Genomic DNA, 21,415 nt, shown 5'->3' on the forward strand with positions numbered 1-21,415 from the left:
TGTAGAAAATACCAAAAAAGCCCAAAAGAGAACATAAGCAGCACCTGTAATCAGGGGTAAACACCAATGTTTTAGTGCAGGTCTTCATTTTTTTTTTTTTCCTTTGGCCCACATACGCTCCCTCCCACCCCTACCCCAATGAACATGGGAGATTTTACATTCTGTCTTAATTTGCTTTCATTACTGGATAATATATACTAAACATACTTCTATATGATTAAATATTCTTACCACACTTTTTTTTTATTTTTACAAAATATTCCATTCTAAGAGATAACTGTGATTAATGTCTTTTTGGGGACACTTAGTGACACCTTTGTGGGGTATGTTCTTAAAGCTAAACTCTATACATACCAGTGTTTATTTCCTTGGAAAGTAACCATTGAATAGAAATAGTTGGGGGCAAGAGTATGCATAATTTAAGGATCTTTCCATTTTTTTAATTAAAAAAATTTTTTTGTTTTATTAACTTATTTTGAGACAGAAAGAGAGCAGGGGAGGGGCAGAGAGAGAGGGAGAGAGAAAATCCCAAGCAGGCTCTGCGCTGTCAGCACAGAGCCCGATGCAGGGCTCGAATCCATGAATTGCTACATTGTGACCTGAGTTGAAATCAAGAGTCAGATGATTTACCGACTGAGTCACGCAGGTGCCCCAAGATCTCTCCATTTTTAAATGTAATTCCAACTACACTTAATTTTTTTTGTTTATTTGTTTTGAGAAAGATACAGAAAGCAAGCAGGGGAGGGGCAGAGAGAAAAGGAGACAGAATCCCAGGCAGGCTCCACACTGTCCGTGCAGAGGCTGGTGCAGGGCTTGAACCCACAAGCCATGAGAGCATGCCTTGAGCCAACATCGAGAGTTGGACACTTACCAACTAAGCCACCCAAGTGCCCACCAACTATACTTTAGAAAAACTGCACCACATTATAGTCCCAACAGTTTATAAATGTACTTCTGTTTCTGTGCACCCTTACCCACATTATTTCTTGCAATAAAAACAAATCTGTTTGAAAACATGCACCTGTTAATTTTAATTTATCAGCTTAGTCTTCACTCAGAATACAGTTCAGTAAGTTTGACTGGAGAGCGATGTTGGTAGGCTACAAGAAGGAAGATCCATGGCATGGAATTGCTTTTGTATTTTACAAAGTAAACTTAGAATATGATATTTGAAAGTTGGAAAATCCAGCCCATAAGGTTTCTATCACGATGTGGAACTCTCATGTAAGGGACTGTGGAGAGTCAGACATATCACCCCACCCTCCAGCTCCTCACTGCCTTCACTAGCACGATTCAATTCAATCCGGTCTCAAGATTGAGTGGGTCTGCAGAAGGAAGGGTTCTTTTCAGGCCATGTGACTTTGGGATCTTCCATCAGTCTGGTCCTGTTTCCTCACTACGAAAGTAAGAATAAACATCACACCAGTATTACCCACCTTGAAGATTTGCTGTGGAACTAAATCAAGTCATATATTTGAAAATGTTTTGTAAGCCTTAAATACTACAGAAGAGTGTAGCGAGGGAATTAGAGTCTAAAGTTAGCAAGTTAAAACCGAGTGCATGCTCTGCCTGTGTCAAAAATAAACATTAAAAAATAAAAAAAAAAAAGGGGGGGGGCTGTGTGGGTGCCTCAGTCCGTTAAGTGTCCGACTTCAGCTCAGGTCATGATCTCATGGTTGGTGGGTTTGAGCCCCATGTCGGACTCTGCTGACAGCTCAGAGCCTGGGGGCTGCTTCAGATTCTGTGTGTGTGTGTGTGTGTGTGTGTGTGTGTCTGCCCCTCTCCCACTCATGCTCTGACTCTGTCTCTCTGAAAAATAAATAAACATTAAAAACTTTAAAAAAACAGAGTGCAAGAAAATTACTTGGAAGTTGGTGCTCTCACTTAGAAGGCACAGAACAAAGACCTCTGAAGGGGAGCTAGGACGAATACATTCTCAGTAAAATTGCCCGTGTAACTGCTGCACTGTAACCTATTTTCATTTTCTCTCTTTCTCTGCCAAGTGCATAACCGAATACAAGTCAGATGAAAGTATGACGCAACTGTATTATTCTTCTACAGTTTTATTTTGGTAAATCAAGAAACTTCTCTGGGTCTCTTTGTCCAATGGTGTAGTTCAGCTGGATCAGGGTTTCATCCAATTTTCATTTGACACATATTTTCAGAGTTTACTATTCCTGGTGTGTGCCAGGCTGCTGTGCTGGACGTGGGGGTGGGGGGGACGCCAGGAAGGAGACACAGTCTGACCACAAGAGGCCAGTGAGTGGTGCGGCAGTTTCAACTGTGGTTTGAGGAATCCTGGGTTCTTTGATCACCTTCTGGGGAATGCAGTGAATGTTTAAAAAAATTATGTAAAAGTTACATATTTTGTTATGAATACCAGCTACAATGCTACATCTGATACGCATTAAGTTACTTTGTTTCCTCCTTTGCTGTTTGTTACTTTTTCATGCAACATTTGTTTTAAACCTGGGTTAACTTATTTTTTTAATTTAAAAAATGTGGAAAAATGAAAAGTGAACAAAAGGGGCAGACAATGAGAAGTCTTTTATTTTGGATCCCCCCACCCTTCGCCTTCTCTACACACACTCCATCCCCACTGACGCCGTCCTCCTATTCAGAGGTAACCACTGGGTCAGTACTCAAAAAGAAACAGTTGTTAAGGTGATCCCTGGGGTCCACAAGTTAAACATCCAACTAGAGAGACTCTAAGGCCCGTCCCAGATCTAAAATTATGTCCAATTCTTTTGTGGCATATACTCTACCGAAGGGTGCAAAAAAAGAGACAGCCTTGCCTTGTCTAACATTGTGGTTGGTAAAGGGATAGATGAATACAAATTGAATTCTTAATTACACGCTAGATTTGGAAACCCGAAGGAAAGAGGATGTGGCTCAGGCACTTTCAAGGCGGGTGGTTTATTCACGGATCGAATAAAGGCCCCCTCTAGGCTGTAAACCCCATGAGGGCAGGAACTCCACCGCCAGCTTTCACTGCAGAGCCTGGCACGCAACAGCGGCTCACTAGGCCAAGGACCCCACGGCCCAGCACCGGGAACGGTTGGGGTGGGTGGGCTGGCCAGCAGGGAAGGTCACATGACTATCGCTCCCCTGCAAATCTCCCCCCACCTTTTCCCCGAGTTGCAGCGCCAGGCCCGGCCCACAAGCCTCACCAATCCGCGAAGGGAGTCAAATTTGGCTTGAGGCCGGGCGAGAGGCGTGTTCCGCGATTCGAGTCACCCCGCAACTGGGTCTCGCCCAGTTTGGCCCACTTTCCCCTGAGTCTCAGGCGGTAGTCCCGCCCACCCGGCCCCAACAACGTGGTGCACATTGCAAGTGGGAGGTGCCGAGGGGCCAGAAGGGGGCAAAGGCGCATGCGTGTTGACGCAGCGCGGCGGCCGCTCGTGAAGATAGGGGCGGAGCTTCAGAAAGAAGAGCGACGGCGGGGCGGGGGAAGTAGGGAGAAGTCTCCAAGGCGCGTGCGCGCGGCAAGCCTTCCCCGGCCCGACCCACGCGGCGCGGCGTGGTGACGCCCGTGCGGCCCGAGGAAGGGGTGGGGCCGGGCCGGGGCGGGCCTCCGCGCTCCTCCCGCCCCCTCTCCATCCCGACTCTCCCTCCCCCTACCTCCCCCACACTGGGCCCCGTCAGCCCAAGGGTTCCTTCGTCGCTCAGCTTCGCGTCGGCCCGGCCCGGCCCGGCCCGGCCAGCGGGCAGATGCTCCGAGCTGCCGCTGCCGACGCCGCCGACTCGGCCGGTGGCGGTGTGGGAGGCGGGCGTCCGGCCCCGGGCCGCTGAGTGTGACGGACGGGGCCGGGGGCCGCCGGGCGCCGCGGCGTCGGCGGCTCCGCGCGGACCATGTATTTCCTGAGCGGCTGGCCCAAGAGGCTGCTGTGCCCTCTGGGGAGCCCGGCCGAGGCGCCTATCCACGTCCAGGCCGACCCCCAGAGGACTTTCTTCGCCGTGCTGGCCCCGGTCCGCCTCAGCATCTGGTACAGCCGCGTAAGTAGAGCCGCCCGCCGCCTCTCGCCGCTCCCTCCCCGGCGTCCCGGCGCGGTCCCGCCCTCAACTTCCACCCGGCGTCCCGCGCCCCTGCCCCTCGGCGCCGGACCCGCGTTCGGCCCCGTTCGGCCGGGGCTCGGGGGGCAGAGGCGGCGGCGGCGGCGGCCGAAAAGCCGTGCGCCTCCCCGCGTCGGACCGGCGGCCGCGCGCCGCGCAGACCCCGCGCGCTCCCTTGGCCGAGCCCGGACTTGCCCTCCGCTCCCTTCCCCCCTTCCCCGAGGAGCAAATTTGTTTAAACTTTCCGCAAATAGCAGTCTGGGCGCCGTGCGCTCCCAGCCCGCCCCTGCTTTCAAGGCCGTGGTTCTGGAGTTGGGGAGAGCCTGTTGGGCTTCACCCAGTGCCAGACTTGGCAGGCCTGGGAGAACTTTCTTCGAGCAGCCGCAGCCAGCATTCCTTCGTTTTTGACCGAAGGTCTGCTCGTCCCACGCGTCGCTTCACCCCAGCATCTCCTCCCCGCCTCGCCGCTGCCCGGGACTCTCGGTAGAGAATTGCAGGGGGAGGTTGGCAGGAGCGGAAGTTGAACTCCGATGTGTCCGCGCCGCGCTCGGGCATTTAACACCTGGAAGTCTTGAGGTTTGGGAAAAGCACGAACCTGAGTTGTGTGTGTGCTTTCTGCGAGCCCTGCTGTTGTTGTTGTTGTTGTTGTTGTTGTTGTTGTTTTCTCCTTGTGTCACCACTGAGTAGGTAGAGAAAAGAACTTCACCGAACTCAAGTGGTGGGTGGGCTACTCCCTTTTTTCCGCGAACGCTGCTCTTAGGTCAGGCTCTAAAAGCTACAGAAGGAAAAAAAAAAATGTTGGTTGGTGGTGGCTTGTCCCCCAAAGAAGGCAGTACTTAGCGACGTCAGAGTGCAGTTTTTGTCTTTTGGTGGCTGACTTGACCGCGTGGAAATAGGTGATGACCTTGGTTGTATTAGATCCGTGTGGCGTTACTGGCTTTAGTTAAGTTAGTTAAAACCCTCAGCTGTCTGGCTGGCCGTGTGAATACTTGAAAAGTCCTGTCTACTCTCACAGCCCTGGTGAAAGTGATGATGGGACTTAGGTGTTTCCGGTAGCATCTTTTTTTTTTTTATTTTTTTTTTCAACGTTTATTTATTTATTTTTGGGACAGAGAGAGACAGAGCATGAACGGGGGAGGGGCAGAGAGAGAGGGAGACACAGAATCGGAAACAGGCTCCAGGCTCTGAGCCATCAGCCCAGAGCCTGACGCGGGGCTCGAACTCATGGACCGCGAGATCGTGACCTGAGCTGAAGTCGGATGCTTAACCGACTGAGCCACCCAGGCGCCCCCGGTAGCTTCTTTATAGGACTGTCATAGGCTGTAAGGCGAAACTGTTCGCCGTTGAGTTTGGGCCGATGTACGTTGTAAGTAAATATCAAACCCAAAGAGGTGGTTATGTAACCGGCAGCGTGACTCTTCTGTCTGGTGCTTGATGTCCTTTTTGAACACGGGCATTGTATATCATTGGGTGTTTAAATGAGATGCTACCTCACTTACAGTGTGTCTGCCAGTGGAATAATTTTTATTTGCTTGTGTGTATATAATCATCTTGAAAGTTCATGCAGAAGAAATAATTAGAGCTTGAATTTTAACTCGTCTCCCGAATTTGGAATGAATTTCACCTTGATGGAACAGCCTCAAATTTAACCGTCCCTGAAAGGGTAGACAAGTTTAGACAGTACCAGACTTACTACGAGGGATGAATGGACCCGAAGCCTGCAGGTTACTTCATTGCTCTGTGAAAGAAACAAAAATGTGCGTCAGTTTTCTTAGGGATGTTAAGAACATCTGTTAGGGCGCCCGAGTGGCTGGTCAGTTGAGCGTCGGACTTCGGCTCAGGTCATGATCTCGCCGTTCGTGAGCCCCACGTCTTGCTGTCTTCTGTCAGCACAGAGACCCCTTCAGCTCCTCTGTCCCCCACTCTTTGCCTCTCCCCCGCTTGCGCTCTCTCAAACATAAATAAAAAAAGAAAAATAACACCTGCTTTTTTTGCCTTTGGAGTTAGACACTATGTAAAATAGGCAGTCACGGAATTTAAAGCTGCTAGTGACTCCTACCTTTAAACTTCCATCCTACACTTAGCTGCTTTCTTACAGAAGTCCTGGGGTCACTACCAGTAACATCCCGTGTGTGGGGTTAGGGCATATGAGGTGAAATGAGGTGCCTTAGTGGAGGCTGCATGTTACTGTAGGTCCAGGAATGGTTAATCTTGGTCTCTGGCTTCAGCTTCATCACTTGAAGAATCAAGTATTGGGTCAGATGCTCTGAAGGTCTGTGACTAGATGGCTGGGTTAATGGGGAGCCGGTGCCAGACCTGCTTTCAGTCTCCTCCTCTTGGAATATGCCTTTTTTCACTGTCTGAAAGCTTTTTTTTTTTTTTTGCTTTGTTTTTTTAATTTCTAAACTTACTGAAACTATGTAAGTTAAAATCAATTTAGGTTAACAAATTTCTTTTAAAAGTGAAAACACCTCTAGCTAAATTGAGGAACTATCAGTACTCAATTTAGAATGAATTGGTTTAAAATGTTTGCATGAGGGGCACCAGAGTGGCTCAATCGGTTAGGCTTCCGACTTCGGCCCAGGTCATGATCTCACGGTTTGTGAGTTCGAGCCCCGCGTCGGGCTCTGTGCTGACAGCTCGGAGCCTGGAGCCTGTTTCAGATTCTGTGTCTCTCTCTCTGCTCCTCCCCTGCTCATGCTCTCAAAATAAATGCTCTCTCAAAATAAATAAATAAACATTAAAAACATTAAAAAAAAGAAAAAGGACTAGTTTCAGCTTTGGGATTGAAGCTGCTGTTTAAACCATGTTATGATTTATGACCGACGGTGTTTTGTGAGGTTGTGTTTTGAACTGTACTAGAGGGCCTAGAATGATTCTTCTAATGCACTGCTTAACTCTGAATACAAAAGCCTACATACGTGAACCACAGAATGATACCTTAGAATGCTGTAATTTTAAGTTAGTTTTATGTCAATTTTGGGGTCATTATTTATATATGTAAATTATCTTTGGAAGTATTTTTGAACACCTTGTGTGAAAGATAGCATTAATAGGCAGTATAGGAAACGGATGAAGGGGTATGTTATACGTAACAAAACACTCTATGCAAAGGCATTAATATGTTAAATGTGTTAATAAAAATGAAAATTTTGTGATTTATTGCTGTGAAGTTTGCTAAAAAAAAAAAAAAGCTGAAATAGATACTTACTTGGCTTATGAAATAAAATGTGTGTCTTTTGAGTAACCCTGACTACAACCTTATGTTCTTGTTGGTGTATGCTAATAAGAGAGAACGAGGAGGTGTTGAAAGAAGCCAAGTTGTAGGATTAGGTATATGGTTAACTGTGGACCTCAGGAGGGCCATTTAATTTGTACCTGTATTTTCCCACTCTCCCATTTCCTACCTTGTCAACTCTATCACTGATTGCTTCCAGAGAGCCTTTTTTTTTTATTAAAAAATTTTTTTTTAAATTCATTTTTGAGAGAGCTTGTGAGTGGTGGAGAGGCAGAGAGAGGGGGAGAGAGAATCCCAAGCAGGCTCCTCACTGTCAGCGCAGAGCCCGATGCCTGGGTTTGATCTCACAAGTGGGATCCTGACCTGAGCTGAAACCAAGAGTCAGACACTTAGCGGACTGAGCCACCCAGGTGCCCCTGGAGAGCCTTTCTCACAAACTCACTGCTTGGAAGTCTTTTAGGGTTCACTGTTGGCTACAGAATGAAGTTCAAACTTCTAGTTTGTTATCAGAGACGCTCCCCTCTTAGAATGATCACTTGCCCCATCTCTGCCTGTCAGAATATTATCCATCCTTTAGCTTCTATTGAAATTCTGCTTTCTCTGAGTCATTCTTTATTTACCATAACAAGATGTGTTCATTTTTTTGATGAACTAATAATGTTTGCAAGTTTTTGCACACGTTTTATTTATCCATTTAGATAGTAAGTTTCTGGAGGGCAGAAATCATCTTTTGTACTATACATAATGCCTGTACAAAGCATATGCTTAATAAGTATTTTTATTTTTTAAATGTTTACTTATTTGAGAGAGAACTAGTGGGGGAGGAGCAGAGGAAGAGGGAGAGAATCCCAAGCAGCGTCTTGTCTGTCAGGGCAGAAGCCTGACGCAGGGCTCGAACTCACAAACCATAAGATCATGACCTGGGCTGAAGTCAAGAGTTGGACGCTTAACCAACTGAGCCACCCAGGTGCCCCTAATAAGTATTTTGAAACTAAGTTGATGAATTTAGGGTATCCTATGCATAGCACAGAATGTTTTAAAGGTTTAATAAGTGGAAGATTTAAAAATGTTGACGTGTAGTTTAAAAAAAATGGTAGTATTAAATTACAAGTTAAATTTAGAAAAAGTTATTTTAGATAGGGTTATTTAGGTGAAAGTGAATTAAATACTTTACTATACACAGTTTGGTTATATTAGAAAAGTAGTACTTGTTATTCACAGTAGCCAAGATATGGAAACAACCCAAGTCAACCTAAGTGTGTGTCAGTGGATGAATGGATAAAGAAGATGTGATATATATACACAATGGAATGTTACTCAGCCACCAGAAAGAAAGATAATCTTGCCATTTGCAACAACATGGTTGGACCTTGAAGGCATTGTCCTAAGTAAAATAAGTTAACCAAAGGCAGATACTGTATGATGGCACTTACGTATGGAATCTGAAAAAGCTGAATGCATAGAAAGAAACAGACTAGAATGGTGGTTACCAGAGGTTAGGAGGTGTGGAAAAAGGGGAGTTGTTCAAAGAGTGCAAACTTCCAGATGTCAGGTGAATACGTTCTGGGGATTTAATGTAATGACAGTAGTTCGTGATACTGTATTGTATACCTGAAAGTTGCTGAGATAGTGGATCTTCAGTGTTCTCACTATGAGAAAAGTGCTAACTATGTGATGCAGGTGTTGGCTAACACTACGGTGGTAATCATTTTGTGAGATATAAGTGTATCAAACAGCCTGTACATCTTAAACTCATGCAGTGTTGTAGGTCAGTTACATCTCAGTAAAGCTAGGGGAAAAAGAAAGAAGTGGTATGTGGTAAAGGGTCCTCTGTAGTTTGCCAAAACGTAAACTATTGTGCGGTCTCATAACCAATTGAACTGGTTCCCAGTCTGTGTTTATATTGGAAGTGACCTGTGGAAAGGAAAGTCCCATAAAACAGCAGTATAAACATTTAAATAAGGACATTTCACCCATCTCGGATGCTTGTTAAGCATTGATTTGATGCATATGACAGGGAAACATTCATTCTGAGTTTGTGGACTAGGTGCTTTACATCATAGGAAGCAGCGTTTCTTGAATTTAGGTCCTTCACATGCCTAATTCATGAGTTTTGCCCTGTCCTTATAGTACTTCTCCAATCTAACTTTTAAACTTGAAATTCTCTTTTAAAGTAATTTATATCTTTACTATAAATGGAAAGCCAGCACCACTTGGATAAATACAGTGTTACTGTATGAGGGAATAGAATGAAAACGATGTTACGAAAATTTAGGTTCCTGCCAAAGGCTCTTGCCCTTTTCTTAAAAGAAAGAGTTAGCAGCTACGCGAGAGGTGTTTAGAAGTAAACCAGCACAGGACAGGGGCACCTGGGTGGCTCAGTCCTTTAAGCATCTGAGTTGGGCTTAGGTCATGATCTCACTGTCAGAACCTGGAGTCTGCTTCAGATTCTGTGTCTCCCCCTCTCTCTGCCCCTCGCCTGCTCACACTCTGTCTCTTTCTCAAAAATAAACAAACACACAAAAAAGGATCAGTAGCACCTGTCACAGATATCCTCTTTAAATCAAAAGGATTGAAGAAAAGTTGGAAAAATTATTTTCTTACCCTGTGATTAAAAAAGTGTCACCTATATAGGAAATACTGCGTTAAAGCATTCTGTTTACTGCTGAATATGCAACTTATCAAATTAGATATCATATATAGATATCATATTAGAGTGAATAAACTTAAAATTTGAAAGTATTTAAGACCAGTCTAGAATTCACACTTGCCACAAAGTGACAGTTACTTAATTAAAAATATTTTATTTGCTAGCAAGTGTCAGTTGGTTGGAATCAAGGTATCTTAGGCTTCTTTTAAGTTCATTCTAATTGCTTCATTTTGAGTTGCTATCCCAAAGCCGCCTCCCCAAGTGATTTGCCTTAGATCCATAATAAAGCATACATAAGTTTACATGTGAAAATTTGAATATTATTGTAGGTGTACAGCAGAATTTGCTGTGGTTTAATTTTCTAACAGCTTTATTGAGATGTATAAAAGTCTTGTAAAGGTACAGTGATTTTTAGTAAATTTATAGAGTTGTAAAACATCATCACAATCTAGTTTTAGGACATTTATAGCAACCCCAAGAAGTATTATGCCCATTTGCATTTAACTTGTGTTCATATTCCGGCCCCAGGGAACCATTGGCCTTTTTGGCCCTGTAGATTGGACTTTTGGAAGTTTCATGTGAAGGAAACCATACAACATGCAGTCTCTTGTGTCTGGCTGTTACTTAGCATAATGTTTTTGTGGTACTCCTTTTTATAGCCAAATATTATTCCATTGTGTGGCTTATACCACATTTTAAAAATCCATTTACCAACTAATGGATATTTGGTTGTTTCTGTTTTTGGGGTCATTATGGATAATGCTGCTATAAACAACTGTATGCATATCTTTGCAAGGATGCGTATTATCATTTCTTATAGGGAGATAGGAATGGAACTGCTAGGTCATCTGGTACACTGATGTTTAGCTTTTTAGGAAACTGCTAAACTGTTCCACAGTAGCATTAAGTAGCATTTTACATTATCCCCACTAGCAAAGCATGAAGGTTTCTGTTTCTCCACATCCTTCTCAACACCCTTCTCAACACTTGGTTATTGTAATTCCTTTTTATTACCGCTATTTTAGTGGGTTTGTAGTGGTATCTCATTGTGACTTTAATTTGTACTTTCCTAATGACTGACAGTGTTTGGCATCTTTTCATGTGCTTATTAGCCATTTGTGTACCATATTTGGTGAAATATCTATTCAAACCCTTTGCCCTCCTTTTTTTAAATTAAGAAAAAAATTTTTTTAATGTTCATTTATTATTGAGACACAGAGTGTGAGCAGGGGACGGGCAGAGAGAGAGGGAGACACAGAATCTGAAGCAGCCTCCAGGCTCTGAGCTGTCAGCACAGAGCCTGATGCAGGGGCTGGAGCATACAAACAGAGAGATCATGACCTGAGCCGAAGTCAGATGCTTAACCCACTGAGCCACCCAGGTGCCCTGCCCTCCTTTTTTTTTTTTTTTTTTTAATTGGAATGTTTTTACCTAACAACCTTGAGTTGTAAGGGTTCCTTATATAATTTGGATTTTCAGTTTCTTAGTGGTGTCTTTTGGAGAATAAAAGCTTAATTTTGATGAAGTCTAGCTTGTTTTTCTTTTTTTTCTTCTGTGAATCATGCTTTTTGTATCTTGAAAAACCTTTGGCCAATCCAAGGTCACAGCATCTTATGTTTCCTTTTATAAGTTTTATAATTTGACCTCTTATATGTAAGTCTGTTACCAATTTTGAGTTGATTTTTTTGTAAAGACCAAGGTTGTTTTTTTTTGTTTCTAAACATACATATCCGGTTGTCTTAGCACAATTTGTTCGAAAAACTCTTCACTGTTGAATTGCATTGGCACCTTTGTCAAACATCAGTTGACTATGGGCACCTGGGTGGCGCAGTCGGTTAAGTGTCCGACTTCAGCCAGGTCACGATCTCGCGCTCTGTGAGTTTGAGCCCCGCGTCAGGCTCTGGGCTGATGGCTCAGAGCCTGGAGCTTGTTTCCGATTCTGTGTCTCCCTCTCTCTCTGCCCCTCCCCCGTTCATGCTCTGTCTCTCTCTATCCCAAAAATAAATAAACGTTGAAAAAAAAAATTAAAAAAAAAAAACATCAGTTGACTATAACAGTAAGGGGTGATTTCTGTATTTTCTGTTGTTTTCATTCATTGATATGTCTATTATGCAAGCATCACACTGAAGCTTTATAGCAAATTTAGAAATTGGGTGGTAAAAGCCCTACTTTGTTTTCAAAATTATCTTGCCTATTCTAGATCCTTTGCATTTCTGTATAACTTTTAGGATTATCTTGTCAATTTCTAAAAAAAAAAAAAAAAAAAAAAGAAAAAAGAAAAAAACTCATAAAAACGAAACACAAAAAACAAACCAAAACAAAGACCAGGATTTTCAGGGGATTGCACTAAGTTTGTAGATCAACAGAGAGAATTGCCATCTCATTGGTATAGTATATCCCAGTCTATGAACATGCAGTGTCTTTCTATTTATTTAGGTTTTAAAAATGTTCTCTTAGCAGCGTTTTGTAGTTTTCAGTGTACACGTCTTTCACTTTTGTTAAATTTATTCCTACGTGTTTTTATTTATGTTTTAAGATGCTCTCATAAATGTAATTTTTAATTTCATTTTCAGATTATTACAAGTATATAGATGTAAAATTGATTTTTGTATATTGCTGTTTTGCAACCTTGCCAAAACTTGTTTTATTCTCATAGTTTTTTATAGTTAGAAATAATAAATTCAGCAAAATTGAAAGACACAAAATCAGCATGCAAAAATCAGTTGCGTTTCTATGCTATAACAATGAATATCCAAAAGTGAAATTGAGAAAACCATTTTATTTACAATGGTATCAAAAAAATTAAATAATTAGAATTAAACTTAACTGAGGAGGCAAAAGACTTATATGCTGAAAACTACAAAACCATTGCTGAAAAAAATTAGAGATGCAAATAAATGAAAAGACATCCCATGTTCATGGATTAAGATACTAGTACTACCCACAGCAATCTACAGCTTTAGTGCAATCCCAATGGTATTTTTTTTTTTTCAGAAATAGAAAAATCCATCCTAAAATTAAGATGGAATCTTAAGTGATTGTCCTCATTGGTCTAGGTAAAATTTTAGCAATTTCGTAGATCTTTTCAGTGAGCCAACTTCTGGTTTTACTGATCTTTTATTGGTCTGTTAATTTTGTGTTTCCTGTTTTTTTATTTGTGCACTGATTTTTAAATTATTTTCTTTGGGTTTGGTGTTGTAGGTTCTCTGGGTTCGGACAAATGTATATTTGCAAATATCTGTGATTGTAATGTCATGCAGAATGTTTTCCTTGTCCTGAAAATCCCTGTACTCTACCTATTCATCTACCCTGCACCCCATAGCATTTGATGTGCATCAAATTTTGTTCTCAATTCAGTTCTTAAAGTTTAATCATTTTTAAAATTAAATAATTTCTTTGGATCATGGATTATTTAGAAGCATGTGGTTTAATTTCCAAATATTTAAGGATTTCCCATACTCTTTGTTATTGGTTCTAACTTAATTCCATTGTGGTTGAGGACTCTACTTTGAATAATTTTACTCCTTTAAGATTATTATGGGTTACCATATGCTTTGTGTTAGAACATGTTTGATGTGTACTTGTAAAGAATATGTATTCTGTTACTGGCAGAGAGTTCTGTAAATGGTAGGTTAAATTGGTTGACGTGGTTCAAGTCTTCTGTATCCTTGTTAATGTTCAGTCTAGCAGTATCAGTTATTGAGAGTAGAGATTGAAATCTCCAACTCTGGTTGAATTGTTTTCTCTTTCAATGCTTTTGATTTTTGCTCATGTATTTTTGGGCTGTGTTGCTTAGGTTTGTATACATTTATAATGGTCATATTTGTCTTTTGCATTGATGTGTGCGCGCGCGTGTGTGTTTGTTTAAATCATGAGTTCTCTCCCCACTAATGTTTGTTTTCATAGAGTGTATTTTACTGTGTATTAATATTGCCACTACAGTTCTCTTATGGTTTACCACTTGTGTGACATACTGTTTGCTACCCTTTTGCTTGCACAAAATAATTACATCTTTGAATCTGAAGTATGTCTTGTATGGACAGCATATATTTAGATTTTGCTTTTTTGTTGTTATTTCCCAAATCTAATCTGATAATCCCTGCCATTTGATTGGAGTGTTTAGTCCAGCCACATATAATTATTGATATGGTTGGATTTATATCATTTTGGTGTTTTGTTTAATATGTCCTTTGTTACTCCTTTTTTTTTTTTTAAGTTTATTTATTTGTTTTGAGAGAGAGGGAGGATCCCAAGCAGCGGCTCGATCTCACAAACCATATGAACTGAGCCTATGTCAAGAGTCAGATGATTAACTGATTGAGCCACCCTCGGCCTCTGATTTCTTAACTATACTTTTTTGAATTATTTTACTAACAGTTTCTCTAGTGATTACAATGTGTATCTTCTTATAGTATATTTGGGGTTACTAATATAATTCTGGTAAAATACAGCAGTTTTTTCAGCCTCTTTTTTTATTCTCATGCCTTTAAAAATTTATTTTATTTTATTTTATTTTTTTATGAAGTTTATTGTCAAATTGGTTTCCATACAACACCCAGTGCTCATCCCAAAAGGTGCCCTCCTCAATACCCATCACCCACCCTCCCCTCCCTCCCACCCCCCATCAACCCTCAGTTTGTTCTCAGTTTTTAAGAATCTCTTATGCTCTGGCTCTCTCCCACTCTAACCTCTTTTTCTTTTTTCCCTTCCCCTCCCCCATGGGTTTCTGTTAAGTTTCTCAGGATCCACATAAGAGTGAAACCATATGGTATCTGTCTTTCTCAGTATGGCTTATTTCACTTAGCATCACACTCTCCAGTTCCATCCACGTTGCTACAAAGGGCCATATTTCATTCTTTCTCATTGCCACGTAGTACTCCATTGTGTATATAAACCACAATTTCGTTATCCATTCATCAGTTGATGGACATTTAGGCTCTTTCCATAATTTGGCTATTGTTGAGAGTGCTGCTCTAAACATTGGGGTACAAGTGCCCCTATGCATCAGTACTCCTGTATCCCTTGGGTAAATTCCTAGCAGTGCTATTGCTGGGTCATAGGGTAGGTCTATTTTTAATTTTTTGAGGAACCTCCACACTGTTTTCCAGAGTGGCTGCACCAATTTGCATTCCCACCAAAAGTGCAAGAGGGTTCCCGTTTCTCCACATCCTCTCCAGCATCTATAGTCTCCTGATTTGTTCATTTTGGCCACTCTGACTGGTGTGAGGTGATATCTGAGTGTGGTTTTGATTTGTATTTCCCTGATAAGGAGCGACGTTGAGCATCTTTTCATGTGCCTGTTGGCCCTCCTAAAAATTTTTTTGAGTATAGTTAATGTTACAATAGTTTCCGGTGTACAACACAGAGATTCAACATTTCTCTACAGTATCCTATGCTCACCCCAGGTGTAGCTACCATAAAACCCTATTATAATATCATTGACTCTATTCCCTATGCTGTACCTTTTATCCTTGTGACTTATCTATAACTGGATTTACTTTCATTTTTTTAATGTGGTAGAATGTGCATAACAAATTTACCTTTTTAATAATTTTTAAATGTATAGCTCTTTGGCTTTTTAAAATATATTTTGAGAGAGAGTGTGCACACAGGCATGCACTGGACAGGGGCAGACAGAATCCTAAGCGACAGTGCAGAGCCTGATGCAGGGCTTGAACTCACGAACCATGAGATCATGCCGTGAGCTGAAGTTGGATGCTTAACCAGCTGAGCCACCCAGGTACTCCTAGTTCTGTGGCTTTAAGTGCATTCACATTGTTATGCAACCATCACCATCCATGTCCAGAACATTTTTCATCTTCCCAAATTGAAACTCCATACCCAGTAAACAATAATCCCCAATTCTGCCTTGTTGCCTTGCTTGGCAGCCCCCATTCTATTTCCCGTCTCTGTGAATACTACTCTTGTGGAAACAAAATATTTGTCCTTTAGTGATAAACTTATTTCACTTGGCATGTTCTCAGGATTCTTTTATATTATAGTATGTACCAAAATTTGCTGCTTTTTTTAGGCTGATAAATACTCCAGTGTGTGTATATATAATATCTTGTTTATTCATTCATTGGTGGACACTTGGGTTGCTTCCATTTTTTGGCTGTTTTGAGTAATGCTGCTGGAACATTGGTGTTCAGGCCCCAGTTTTTGGATCTTTTGTGTGTATACCCCAAAGTGGAATATGTGGATCATATGGTAATTGTGTGTTTAATTTTTTTGAGAGGTTGCCGTACCATTTTTTCACAATGGCTGCATCATTTCACAGTCCCACCAGCAATGCACAAGGGTTTCAGTTTCTCCACATTTTCACCAACACCTGTTCTTTCCTGTTCTTTTGTTTATAGCCATCCTGATAGATGCAAAATGATATCTCATTGTGGTTTTGATTTCCATTTATGTAACAGCAAGGGATGTTGAGTATATTGTCAAATTCAGTGTCTTAAAGTTTTTATTTTGGGTTTTCTTCAAAGAGTTTTATAGTTTTGCCTCTTATTTTTAGGTCTGTACTCCATTTTGAGTTTTTGTATATGATGTAAGATAGGGGTATTTTATTTTTTCATGTGGATATCCAGTTTTTCCAGTGCTTTTGGTTGGAAAAGGCTATTTTCCTCTACTGAGTGTTTTTGGCATCCTTATAAAAAAAATCTTTTAGCAATACATACATACAAGAGTTTATTCCTGGGCTGTCTTTTGTATTCTCTTGTTGTATATGTCAGTCTTTACGCCAGTATGGTACTATGTTTTGGTTTCCATAGTTTTGTAGTAAGTTTTGAATCAGAAAGCATGAGACCTCCAACTTTGCTCTTTTTCAAGATTGTTTTGACTATTTGGGTTCCTTGAGATTCCGTATTAATTTTAAGAAGAATTTTCATATTTCTGCCCCCCAGAGTGGTATTGAGATTTTGATAGGGTTTGTGTTGAATCTGTAGATTGTCTTCAATAGTATGGGCTTCTTAATATCCTCTTGTAATCCAGGAACACAGGTCTTTTTCATTTTATCTGCATCTTCTTTAATTTATTTCAGCAACATGGTTTTCAGTGTATGTGTTTCATTTCATTGGTTAAGCTTAATCCTAAGTATGCTATATTCTTTTTGATGCTACTGTAGTTGGAATTGTTTTCTTAATTTTATTTTTGGGTGTTCGTTATTACATAGAGATGCCGCTGATTTTTGTGTATTGATGTTGTACTTTCAAATTTTCTGAGTTTATTCCTGCAAACAGTTTTGTGTGAATTCTGTAGGGTTTTCCACATAAAGTCATGTTATTTGAGAACAGAGATAATTTTTTTATTCTTTAGCAATTTGGATCCCTTTTATTTTTTTGCTATCTGCTCTGATTAGGACTTCCAATACTGTTCTGAACGGAAGTGGTAAAAGTGAGCATCTTTATCTTGTTCCTGACCTTAGAAGAAAAGATTTTTGGTTTTTCGCTGTGAGTATGATACTGGCTGTAGATTTTTCATACATGGCTTCTGTTAGGTTGAGGTCATTTTCTTCTGTTTGTAGTTTTTTTGAGTGTTCTGATCATGAAAAGCTGTTGAGTTTTGTCAAGTGCTTTTTCTGAGTCCATGGAAATGGTCATGTGTTTTTCTTCTCTTAATGTGGTATATTACTTTGATTTTCATGTGTTGATCCATCTGTGCATTCCAGGAATAAATCCCATTGGTTATAGTTTATAATTCCTTTAATATGCTATTGGATTTGGTTTGCTAGTGTTTTGTTGAGGATTTTTACGTCTGTATTCTTTAGGAATATTACCTTGTATGTAATTTTCGTGTAGTGTTTTTGTCTTTAGCATCAGGGTAGTATTGTCTCATAGAATAAGTTAGTAAATGTTGCCTTGCCAATTTATTTGGAAGAGTTTAATAAGAAAGTTGGTGTTAACTTTCCTTTAAATGTTGGTAGACTCCACTAGCCATATGGTCTTGAGCTTTTCTTTGTTAGGAGGCTTTCAATTGCTGATTCAGGCTTCTTATAAATTTATTCAGATTTCTATTTTCTTATGATTCAGTCTTGGTTCGTTGTGCGTTTTTAAGAATATGTTCATTTCACCTAGGTTATCCAACTTGTCAGCATACCTTTGTTGATAGTGTCTTCTCTTTCATTTCTGAGTTTAGTTATTTGAGTCTTTTTTTTTCTTAGCCTAGGTAAGGTTTCACAATTTTGTCGATCATTTTGAAGACCCAACTCTTGGTTTCTTTGATTTTCTGTTTTTCTATTCTTCATTTTATTTCTCTCCAGTCTTTGTTATTTACTTCCTCCTTCCAGCTTTGGATTAAATTGTTTTCTGTTTTTGTTTTTTGTATTTCCATAAGATGTAAAGTAAGATTGATTTGAGACCTTTTTCTTTCTTCATATAACCATTTACAGTAGTACATTTCCCACATTGCATTGTTTTTGTTGCATCCCATACATTTTGGTTATGTTTTCATTTATTTCAAGGTGTTTTCTGATTTCCCTTGTGATTTTTTTTTCCTTTCCCATTGGTGGTTTAAGAATGTGTTGCTTTATTTCCACATATTTGTGAGTTTCCAGTTTTCTCTTGGCTGGTGATCTTTAGTTTCCTTCCATTGTGATCAGAAAAAATACTGTAGATTGTTTCCATCTTGATAAGTTTAGTAAGACTTGTTTTGTGGCCTAATCTGTAGTCTGTCTTGGAGAATAGTCCATGTGCACGCGACAAAAATGCATATTTTTCTGTTGTGTGGAGTGATCTGTATGTCTTTTAGGTCCTGTTAGTTTATAGTGTTGTTCAAGTTCTCAACTTCTCTCAAGTTGTTTCCTTATTAATTTTCTGTCTGGTTGTTCTGTTCTCCATCCCATTCTTTGAGGTATTGTTGTGTAGTATGTTTTTATAAACTTGACCCTTGAACAGAACAGGAACTGGGGACACTGACTCCCTGTGCAGTCACAAATCCATGTATACTTTTGATCCCTCTCCCTCCCCTTAACCCTAGTAGCTTACTATTGATGGGAAGTCTTACTGATAACAGTTAACACGTATTTTATAGGTTATGTGTATTATATATTGTATTCTTACAATAAGATAAGCTAGAGGAAAAATGTTTAGAAAATTACAAGGAAGAAAAGATGCATTACTGTATTTACTGAAAAAGGTCTTCATATAAGTAGACCTACACAGTTCAAACCTGTATTATTTAAGGTTCAGTTGTATTTTTTAAAACTATTGCTTTATAAAGCCTAATTTTTATTTATTTAAAAAATTTTTTTTTAACGTTTATTTATTTTTGAGACAGAGAGAGACAGAGCATGAACAGGGGAGGGTCAGAGAGAGGGAGACACAGAATCTGAAACAGGCTCCAGGCTCTGAGCTGTCAGCACAGAACCCGACGCGGGGCTCGAACTCACAGACCACGAGATCATGACCCGAGCCGAAGTCGGCCGCTTAACCGACTGAGCCACCCAGGTGCCCCTATAAAGCCTAATTTTTAAAAATTTATTTAATTTTGAGAGCAAGAGTGCAAGCAGGAGAAGGCCAGAGAGAGAGGGAGACACAGAAACTGAAGCAGGCTGCAGGCTCCAGGCTCCGAGCTGTCAGCACAGAGCCTGACGCAGGGCTCGAACTCATGAACTGTGAGATCATGACCTGAGCCGAAGTCGGATGCTCAACCGACTGAGCCACCCAGGCATCCCAAAGCCTGGTATTTTTTAGAGAAATTAAAAAGAAAAAAAGATAAAAATGTATATTTATACTTACTTAATGTATGTAGCATGTCTTTTGATCTTTTATCTGTGTCTGCTCTTTTGGATTTGAGTTACCATCTGCGTCAGTAGTTCCCCCCCCACCCCTCCCCAAACCACCACCTGGTTCAGTGATGCTGGAAGGCTCACAGTATTCATCATGTAGTCCTACATGCCTATAATTTGTTACAACAAAAGGATACAGAGCAAATTAGCCAAAGGTGAAAGTCTTATTGGGGATAATCTCCAGGAACGAGGTGCAAGCTTTCAATAGTCCTTTTTCAGTGTAGTGCTTTAAGATGTGCTTATTACTTCCGGCATCAAATTGTGACAACATACGTGCAGTGTGTTCTTTCTACCTTTCTACCTACTCTAGCACATACCCTGAAGGAAAACAGGTGTTTCAGCATAAGACAAGTGTTTTGTACAGTGTAGGCACATTTAGCCAGAATCAGTTAAGCGGTGGTAGGAGCCCTCCCCAAATCCAAATTTTCAGATGCCAGCCAAGGATCAGCTTTAGAGACAGGGCTTTTTTGTATAGCAGTCTTAGGCTTGTTAACTTTCTTCTGCATGCCATTTGATATCCGCCCCCCCCCCCCCCCCCCCCAGGGATATCTTTTAGTATTTTTGTAAGGCAGGTTTGCTAGCAGCACATTTTTCAATCTCTGTTTATCTAGAAATGTCTTTGCTTTGCCTGCAGTTTTGAAGAATAATTTTGCTGTATATGGAATTCATGGCTTACAGGTTTTTTTCTGTTTGTTTCAGCATTTAAGTATTTCATTTCATTGCCTTCTGGCCTCCATTGTTCCTGATGAGAAGTGAGCGATTAGTCATATTTCTGTCTTCTTGTTTGTGATCATTTTACTTTTGTTTTTTCAACATTTTCTTACTGGCTTTCAGTAGTTTGTGGTGTATGTACATAGGTACACGTGTAGGTATTTACCTCTGTTAGGTTTTGTCGAGCATTGTGAATCTGGGGCTTAGTGTCTTTCATCAGACTTGGGGCATTTGCAGCCATTATTTCTTCAATTTTTTTTTTTTTATCATTTGTATCATTTCCTGGAATTTTCCATTATACATACATTGCTGCACTAGATGTCCCACAGCTCTTTGATGCTCTTTTCAAGCAAAAAACTTTTTTCTGTTTTTTAGATTTGATAATTTTATTGAACTATTTTTATGTTTTCTTAAAATTTTTCTGACATCTCGAATCTTTGAGTATGTATATATGTATATATAATTAAATTTTCATTTCGGTTATTGTACTTTTAAATTCTAGAATTTCTAGAATTGGTTCTTTTTATTGCATTTATTTCTTTATTGAGAATCCACACATATTGAGGTGTTACATCTTCCTTTATTTTTTTAAAATATATTTATCATTACTGTTTTGAATTTTTTTGTGTTCTACTCTAGGCCCACTCAGGAGTAGTTTCTCTTTCCATCAGACTGGGTCAGACTTTTCAAGTCTTTGTATTTTGTGTGTTTTCTAATTTTTTGCTTATAATTGGCTCTTTCAATTTTTTTTTAATGTTTACTTATTTTTGAGAGAGAGAGAGAGAGAGACAGCGAGTTGGAGGTGGGGAGCAGAGAGAGAGAGAGACAGAATCTGAAGCAGGCTCCAGGCTCAGAGCTGTCAGCCCAGAGCCTGGATGTGGGGCTCAAACTCAAGAACTGTGAGATCATTACCTGAGCTGAAGTCGGGCGCTTAACCAACTGAGCCACCCAGGCGCCCCTATAATTGCCTATTTTAGAG

The 21,415-nt window shown here is 40.5% G+C and overlaps 1 protein-coding gene and 1 long non-coding RNA gene across 5 annotated transcripts in view; one reads left to right on the forward strand and one right to left on the reverse strand.

Annotated features, from left to right (window-relative positions):
- Positions 1-2,047: 2,047 nt before the first annotated feature.
- LOC125149958 (uncharacterized) lies at positions 2,048-3,281 on the reverse strand. Its single transcript, XR_007146114.1, has 2 exons — positions 3,171-3,281; positions 2,048-2,318 (listed from the first exon to the last, which is right to left on the reverse strand). It is a non-coding gene; the product is annotated as an uncharacterized LOC125149958 (long non-coding RNA).
- A 402-nt stretch (positions 3,282-3,683) lies between these two features.
- Positions 3,684-21,415, forward strand: part of RIC1 (RIC1 homolog, RAB6A GEF complex partner 1) — a 142,925-nt gene continuing 125,193 nt past the window's right edge. For 2 of the 4 annotated variants that reach the window (XR_007146111.1, XM_047829165.1), the window contains exon 1: positions 3,685-3,996. Coding sequence is in view for 3 of the 4 variants with exons in the window: in XM_047829165.1 (XP_047685121.1) it covers positions 3,853-3,996 (144 nt within the window). In the remaining variant the exon portion in view is untranslated. Of the gene's footprint in view, positions 3,997-21,415 lie in introns of all 4 variants that reach the window. The other 2 variants (XM_047829168.1, XM_047829167.1) reach the window with 2 other exon arrangements.

The sequence above is a fragment of the Prionailurus viverrinus genome, chromosome D4 (assembly GCF_022837055.1).
Source record: "Prionailurus viverrinus isolate Anna chromosome D4, UM_Priviv_1.0, whole genome shotgun sequence".
Lineage (NCBI taxonomy): Eukaryota > Metazoa > Chordata > Mammalia > Carnivora > Felidae > Prionailurus > Prionailurus viverrinus.